General features: G+C 52.3%; 1 protein-coding gene across 2 annotated transcripts in view; it reads left to right on the top strand.

Moving 5' to 3' along the window:
* The window catches only part of RPTOR (regulatory associated protein of MTOR complex 1), a 319,730-nt gene that overhangs the window by 213,182 nt on the left and 97,909 nt on the right, over positions 1 to 8,639 (top strand). For both annotated transcript variants that reach the window (XM_003786071.3, XM_023511133.1), the window contains 2 exons: positions 4,305 to 4,405; positions 5,045 to 5,189. In XM_003786071.3, coding sequence (XP_003786119.1) covers positions 4,305 to 4,405; positions 5,045 to 5,189 — 246 coding nt within the window. The remainder of the gene's footprint in view (positions 1 to 4,304; positions 4,406 to 5,044; positions 5,190 to 8,639) is intronic.

The following is an 8,639-nucleotide window of genomic DNA, read 5'->3' as shown; positions in this document are numbered from 1 at the left end:
TGTTGCTTGGCGGGCCCGGGCTGGGGATTCGAACCCGCCACCTTAGGTGTATGTGGCTGGCGCCTTAGCTGGTTGAGCTATAGGCGCCGAGCCTGGGCTAAAGGATTTTCCTGCCTCAGCCTCCTGAGTAGCAGGACTACAGGTCCCCACCACAATACCCAGCTAATTTTTCTACTTTTTTTAGAGATAGGGTCTTACTGTGTTGCCCCAGCTGGTCTGGAACTCTTGAGGTCAAGTGGCCCTCCTGCCTCCATTTATGGGAACTCTCTTGCGGGGGGGGGGGGGGGGAGCTAAATGAATGGATGAGAGGAGTGGGCAGAAGCCCTGAGTGGCAGGTTCCCAGCATAGGAAGCCTAGGCTGGAGTCAGCTGCAGGGGTGTCTGAGAAGAAGGGGCTGCCCTGGTGTTCTAGGATAGTCATAGAAAGAGGATGGGGATGCTGAAGTACTGCTGATGTCCTGCAGGGTGGGGATTGCCCTGATTGGCTAGATGCTGGAATCAAGAATGATAAATCCCAGGCAGAAGCCAACTGCACAGAAGAGCCCAGACATGTCAGAGAAGCCACAGGAAGTTGTCCTTGTGATGGCCAGGGGGCCCTAAGAAGGCATGGTGCACCTGTCTCAGAGGAGTCCACCGCATGTGCTTCAGGAGTGTGGTCCGTGGCACTGAGCCCCATCACCTACAGAGGACGCGCAGCAGGGAAACTGGGTGCTGGGGGCTGGAACTCAGACATCCCAACCCCCCCTTCAGTGATGTGCTCCCAAACTTTGGCTTTCTACCCTTCTCACATAAAAATCAGGCCTTGACTAACATGTGGCTTTGGATTTTTAACACACCGCCTTGGTCAGCCACTGCCAATGCCCAGGGTTCAGAGCAGCTTCCTGAATGCCGTGCGTGGGAGGTGGCACTGCCTGCTGCTTGTCAGGTCCTCCTGCGGCTCAGCATGACCACTCGGCTCCCCAGCAGCCTTCTGAGTGGGTCAGGGGGTGACTTGCATTAGGATCAGCTACAGAACGGAAAACAGAAGCGCACAGTCTCTGAAGGGATTGAACTCTGAATAACATGAAAGGTGAGGGAAGTTGGACTCAGTTTCACCCCAGGTGGGAACAGTCTGCCCCATGGAGAGGCCACATCTGATTGATTGGCAATCTGATTAATTTCTGGGCCTGTCTGCAGTCAGTCAGACAGATGGCTTTCTCTGCTTCAGGACGAGCTTGAGGAAGAGACTGCTGGGATGATCTGGTGGGGTCTAGCTTTGCATTGTCACGAGCAAAGAACATTTAAGAACACAGTTAGTTATAGCCTGAGCCCGCCTGGCCTCTGTTCATCTTCATCCATGACCAGTCAGTGCGAGTGCTGGGCTGGGAGTCCATGGGCAGCTCCTCGCTGCTGGGAAGAGCTTTCCAGTTTGTTCAGTTTGTACGCACCCCACTTGATCCTCGACTCCTGGGTTGCGCCTGTAACATGTCTAGTCAGGTTTACCAACGGTATGGCTGGGCAGCCCACGTTTGGTTCCGACGGTCTCTGCACCACCCCCCGGAGACGCTGTCCTGCCACCCACCAGCTGGCCCCCGCAGCGTGGCAGGAGACCTTGGTAGGCCCGTTGTTGGGGAGGGGCACCCAGACATAGTGTGTGTGGACTGTGTGTGGACTGCAGGATGACGCAAAGACCGACGGGGAGGGACACCCGGACATAGTGTGTGTGGACTGTGTGTGGACTGCAGGATGACGCAAAGACCGACGGGGAGGGGCACCCGGACATAGTGTGTGTGGACTGCAGGATGACGCACAGACCGACGGGGAGGGGCACCCGGACAGTGTGTGTGGACTGTGTGTGGACTGCAGGATGACGCAAAGACCGACGGGGAGGGGCACCCGGACAGTGTGTGTGGACTGTGTGTGGACTGCAGGATGACGCAAAGACCGACGGGGAGGAGCACCCGGACATAGTGTGTGTGGACTGTGTGTGGACTGCAGGATGACGCAAAGACCGACGGGGAGGGGCACCCGGACATAGTGTGTGTAGACTGTGTGTGGACTGCAGGATGACGCAAAGACCGACGGGGAGGGGCACCCAGACATAGTGTGTGTGGACTGCAGGATGACGCAAAGACCGACGGGAGGGGCACCCGGACATACTGTGTGTGGACTGTGTGTGGACTGCAGGATGACGCAAAGACCGACGGCATCACTCTGCTGCATCTCGAGGTCTCCCTTCTCACCAGCTCTCCTTGACGTAATCACAACATATGATACTTATTTTGCTGCTTAATGTTATAAAGAAAGCAGTTTCTCATGTCACTGAAGTATTTATAAACAACAATCTAATAACTCCTGAGGGTCTCACCGAGGTTGTTCCACAGTGTACCTAATCGTCTCTTTCTCGCCAGTGAACTCACCAGTTTCTGACTGTTGGGGTTGTGAGAACAGCTGCTTCACACAGCACAGTGTCTGTGGTTTCCCTGTTACAACATGCTGGTTTGGGGCAGTGGATTCTGGAAGTCCTCATATGTTTTCTGACCTTTACACACAGCAGCTCATGCCCGCTCAGGCTCACGGGTAACTGCATGGACGGCCGTATGGCTGTCCCAGAGCAGCTGTCTGGTTGCTCTCAGTGAGCAGCTCTCGGTGTGTTTGGGTTTTTCTTCATACGAACAAGTCTGCTGTGCAGAGGGCTCCGAATTACAGCCCATTGTGGACACCCTGGAAGACATGTGTGTGCACTGCAGATGCACAGCCCCACCCGGGACCAGTATAAATCTAAAGGCTGAGCTCTGGGCTGGAATAGCTGTGTGTCTGGTGATAAATAGCTTAATATTAGTGTTACAATTTGGCCTTGCCCAAAGAGAAGGTCTAGCTCTGCCCTCAGCTTCTGCAGGGTCATCTGGCTCATGCCAGGTAGAAGTGTCCGTGGTGAGGGTGCCCACGTCTGCTTGTCTCAGGATGGGGCTACCACAGAAGAAAGAACAGCCATGTGATTTAGGGTGGGGAACATCACAGTGTCAAACTGGAGGTTGGGGCCTGCCACATGGCAGTCAGTTCTGCCTATGTGACAGAGCCCCAGGAACTCTCACCTTGGAGGTGTGGGGAGCGTCCCTGGTGGGCAGTGCTCCGTGCACTTTGGCACACATGTCCTAGACCCTGTCCTCTGTGCTTCTTCCCTTGATCAAATGGAGTCTGCTCTCTGTACTGAGCTGTAGCCATGAGTATAACACCTTTCAGCAAGTGCTACCCATGCACTATGGAGAGCGAGGGTAGTTTGGGGAACCCCCCACCTTGCAGCTGGGCACTGAGCCCTAACTACACAGCGTGGCTGACTCCAAAAATGCCCTGTGACAAGGTGCTTCCACAGTGGTGCCTGGAGCCTCACTCCTCCCATACCCGCCCCTGTGTTCTAATCCCAGGCAGAGCCTTGGCCTGTGACCGGCGTCACCTGCTGGTGGGGTGTCTTACAGTCTGAAAGGGACACACTTCTGCTGTGTCATTAGAGCTTCTCACCTGCAGATGTGGCTAAGACACAAGCCAGGGCGTCAGGCTCCATGTCCTCCCTGGTCTCCCCCAGCTCTTCTCAGTGGTGTCTCCCAGAGACGTGCTTCACCCCAGGTATACACTGGTGCTCAGGGCTGATGAGACTGCAGGGGAAGTGCCTTCTCTGGATGGCACACCCACCTCACATGGCCCCCGTCCCGTGTCTGTCGGTGAGGCTGTCCCTTATGAAGCAGCAGCATCCTCACAGCTCCTGCTGCCACCTTCATGTCACCCACGTACCTGCTTGCTTGTCATCTGTCCTTCCTGCTTGATGGAAAGCTTCCTGAGGGCAGAGCACTGGCGGACACTGATGGCCAGGGAGGGACAACCGGGGAGGGTGGTTAGCTGTCTTGTGGGCACTCAGCTCTTTGATGAATGAATGGGAGCTGAGGGGCCCTTGTGGGATGGTAGTCGCCCTGTCGTTCTCTCATGGACTGCGCACTTGTACGGCGTTGGAGCCATGGAGCAGGCTGAACTGTGGAGTCGTGGGAGTGGCCAGACTCCTTCACGGCACATGCCATAGGACTGTCCTCCGAGTCCCAGTGGCCCACAGGTCAGACTCAGAAACCACAGGAACTGGGTGTGTAACCCATTGGGTGAGCTATGTGTGTCGGGGGCATCTGTAGAGGTGGGGAGAAGGCATCTGTCTCCACACGCACCCACCCTCCCTCCTGCCTCCCTCAGAGCCTGTTCATCCCCTTTCTGTCCCCTGCCCCGCCCCTCCATTACCTGCTCTAATAGCCACAGCATCTCTGATGAAAACACTGTGTTTTCCAGAATTCCTGGCCGTCTGAATGACAGGAGGACTCCTTTGGGCGAGCTGAACTGGATCTTTACAGCCATCACGGACACTATCGCGTGGAACGTGCTCCCCCGGGGTGAGCTGCCTGCTGGGCACAGGGCATGGTGACCCTGGGGCTCCAGAGGGGCCAGTGGGATCAGTGAGTTCTCTAGTGAGGAGGATGCTGGGAGGGTGGAGAGGAGAAGCCGAGGCCAAGCGGCCACTGGGGAGATGAGTGAGTTAGTGGGCGCCAGCCAAGGCTCCGGAGCAAGCCCATGTCAGTGTTTGTTCTGGTAACAAATTCTGTCCCAGCAGGTTCAGGGTTATCTTTCTTGATAATCATTGGCACTCACGATGTTTGTTGAATCTAGCATTACTATTATAAGAATTATTTGTATTTTTTGTTAATTGTCGGTTTTGTTCATGTTTATGTGTACATGTGTGAGTGTGCACATATGTGTTTGTATGTATGTATCTGGTCATGTTAAGCATATTTACGTGTGTGCGTGTGTGTCTATATGTGTACATGTGTCTGTGTGTTTATGTGTATACAGGCACTGTGTTTACATGTGTTTGCATATATGCACATGTTTGTGTATATGTTTATGCACAGTGGGAAGCATGTGTGTTCCAATTTGTATGTAATGTTTTTTGACAGAAGTAAATTTGTGTATTTGGCTTTTAATGCTGGACGTGAGTCACTGAAGCCTCTTTTTTCCCCTTTATCTGCCCTCAGATCTTTTCCAAAAGCTCTTCAGACAGGACCTGTTGGTGGCTAGTCTCTTTCGGAATTTTTTGCTGGCAGAAAGAATTATGAGGTCATACAATTGCACTCCAGTTAGCAGTCCACGGCTGCCCCCGACTTACATGCATGCAATGTGGTGAGTGTCTCTGGGTAGTGTGTCTGCAGCGGTATGAGGGTAAGGGAACTACCAGAGCAGAGTAGGAGGCTTGATGCTAAAGTTGGGGTCAGGCAAAATACAGTGGTCCCAAAGAGCTCTACAGAGAGGGGGTCCAGGGACAGCATAGGACCAGCAGCCTCTGGGGCCTTGCAGTTGTACCCCGGAGACCAGAGCTCTGCCAAAGAGTTTCTGACCTCACAGAAACCAGTAGAGAGAAGAGAACCTGTCAGCTGAGTCTTTTAAGTACATCCGAGATCGCTCCAGGGAATTAAAACTGTCTGGTCCGTGTAGCTTAACTTAATGTGCTTGTCTCCCTCTCACTTGGGAGTGTGATGTTTTGTGACTATTGATTACAATTTTATCCCATTGCTGGGCTGCTGCTGCTTAGATTACTAATAGTAGTGATGGAGGAAACAATGTAATTTATCTGTGGATAGTAGTGATGGTAGTAACAATGTAATTGATCTGTAGATTTTAGTGACAGTAACAATGTAATTGATCTGTAGATTTTAGTGATAGTAACAATAATTTATCTATAGTCTACACTTTCTGTCTGGAGACAATTGTTGTCATTCTCTTTGTTGTTTTCTTAGCATTTCAGAGTTTGGGCAAATTCTAAAATGAGATAAGAAGAAAGGAAAGTTATCACAGGAATAGTCTTAGTTCTGTCTCTCTGTGGGAGTGAGTCATGTGTTTAGCTTTAAACACCATTATGTGGTATGTTTTCATGATCAGTTTATTTCAGCTAGAGATTTAAAAAAAAAAATAATAACATAAACACTTTCCCTCAACTTGCAAACCTGGAGTTTATAAAGTCACTACACATTATCCATTCAAGAAAAATCAGAACTATATATTCTTATTTACAGAAGATAAATCAAGCTGCATTCTGTCCAGTGCAGCATCTCGACTGTAAACTGAAAAGTTAAGATACACAATCTGTGCCCTTTTTAAGGGCTCACAAGACAAAATAGAGACACAGATATGGAGAAACAAAGAAACTGAAGTAGAGAACACAGCAGAGCTGTCTGTGCGGCCCTCTAGACAGCGTGTAAATAAAACCACAGCCAGTTGCCTCTATTGCTCTGTGAATAACAGAACCACTATTTAAATACTTAGGATAAATAATTAGAATTAACATTTTTTGGAGGAATAGATCCTCAAAACAGCCTGTTCCCTTAAGAAAAGTAATGGCTTAAATCCTGTCTATTTTTCTGAGCCAGGTTTTTATTTTAAAAATTACTTCAAAAAAAAGGAAGGAAAAAAGGGGAAAAAAGCTAAAGGGGTCAGTGCTGCATCCTGTTGCAGATAGAAAACTGGTTTGACGCTGGAGGCGAGTCTGCCCTGGGAATGAGGCCTTGTGGGGCCCTGCAGACCTTCCCCCATTTACCCCAGAAATTAGTCCCTGCAGACACCCTCCCTTTGATGTATATTTTCTCTGGCTGTTACAGCCTCCTGTGTAAAGTGCTCGGCTGTGCAGAGTGAGAGGAGAAACAAGAAACCGTGTGGAGCTGAGTAGGGAGTGAAATCAGGGTCCATGCAGAGCACACAGGCAAACCCGGAGGGTGGCTGCACCAGACCAAACGTGGGGAGGTGGTGCCTGGGCAGGATCTGTCTCTCAGCCTTCTAGAGGCTTTTCTTTGTGTTGGCATCTGAGACTTGTCCTGGGCTCTGGAATTCCTACATGTGTTGTTTTATTTAAGGCCCAAAGGCTGGGCCTGACAGCAGGGCCTCCCAGTCACTCCCAACCTAGCAGGGGTCCAGGAGGTAGGAAGAGGCCATCTGTCCTACTGACTGCACCCCCACTGTCCTTCTACAGCAAATTCTCATCATTAGCTATTTGTTGTGCCAGAGAAACTCATGGTCACATGGCAGTCCACAGAGGCCCAGAAAGCCTGGGGAAGAAGTACTGTCGATAGTCATGAGTGGATGCAGGTTTTCAGACCCTGCCAATGCTGCGCCTTGAAGTGTGACTTGGGGACTCAGCCCACAGCCCAACACCCTGCAAAGTGTTCTCTGTGCCATCACATGGTCCTGTTTCCCTTTCATGCTCATTCTGATGTTGCAGGTTGGTTTCTGAGGGAAGCCGCCCTGAGTAGGGGTTGGTCTCATGCTACTGCTGGAGCAGCTGCCTGCGGTTACGCTGGGGGGCCTCCAGCAGTCTCATCGGGTCAGCTCATGCCCTGAGAGCCCCTGGAGTGGGTTGGGAAGTGAGCAGCCAGCCCCCAGCGCCCACCGTCCACCCTCAAGGGGACCTTTATCCTAAAGGAAGTCGCAACCCCCTGAGGGCCAACAGTTTTCTTGCTGTAAGAGAAATCTCACCCCTCACACCCAGGGTTCTGTTGTCCCCACACTGTCGCTGTGACGGGTCTTTCAAAGGGTAGGTGGCACAGAACAGAACCCACTCAAGTGAGTGTTGAGCCTGGGCTCCCACCCTGCTTGGGTCTAAGAAATGTATTTCCTTTCCTTATCCAAGAAGGCGATCGTCCAGTGGGCTTCCCAGAGCTTGTCACCAGCCCTGTTAAATTTTGTGGCAGTGGCCGCCAGGCTGGCCTGGAATAAAACAGTTGGCACCAACCTGGGCTCCAGTGCCACCACGATAGCAGCTGGGCTTCAGGCACCCCTGGTCGGGGCCAAGGCTGTTGCCCGCGAGGCCCGGCAGTCCCGGCAGTCCCGGCAGTGACCCTATAGCTCCAGGGCTGAGGCTGCTGGGTAGGAGGCCCGGGGGCAGCGGTATACCAGCCCACTGCCTCCCACACGCTCCCGAGTCATTTCTCCGGGCATGGATGCTTCCTCAACATCAAGGGACATTTCAGATAAGCGATTTAACATAAGGCAAAGTGAGGGGGTGAAGGGCGATGCTGTTTGAGTGCGACACGCAGGTGGACTGTCGCTGTGCTAACAGCCCCGGCACTGGCGCACCTATGGCTACAAGCCGACAGGCCAGAATGACCCTTCCTGGGCATGGACTGCCGGGTGGCCCTGGGTGTTACCTTCATGCTGCCAGAGGAACGGCGTGTGCTCTGGGCTTTTTTCCCTTTTTTCTATTTTAAACTCCCACCTTCAGCATGTGTCCATGTGCTATCCTGGCAGTCTCAGTGAGCGAGAAGAGCTCATTTGTCGTCCTCAGGCTATGGGAAGGAATAGTCCAATGCGAATGACTCTTGGCAGGCTGGCATTCCAGGGAGGACCCTCTGAAGGCCCCAGGAACAGATGCTCTGAAAGGAAAGAATAATGCGCATGCTGTGGGCTTCCTCCTGATAGGCTCCCCCTGCCATGGGCTTCCTCCTGATAGGCTCCCATGCCATGGACTTCCTCCTGATAGGATCCCATGCATGGGCTTCCTCCTGATAGGATCCCATGCCATGGGCTTCCTCCTGATAGGATCCCATGCCATGGGCTTCCTCCTGATAGGATCCCATGCCATGG

Source organism: Otolemur garnettii, unplaced genomic scaffold, assembly GCF_000181295.1.
Source record: "Otolemur garnettii isolate 467f Iridium unplaced genomic scaffold, OtoGar3 scaffold00018, whole genome shotgun sequence".
Lineage (NCBI taxonomy): Eukaryota > Metazoa > Chordata > Mammalia > Primates > Galagidae > Otolemur > Otolemur garnettii.
This window is presented reverse-complemented; position numbering and strand designations above follow the sequence as displayed.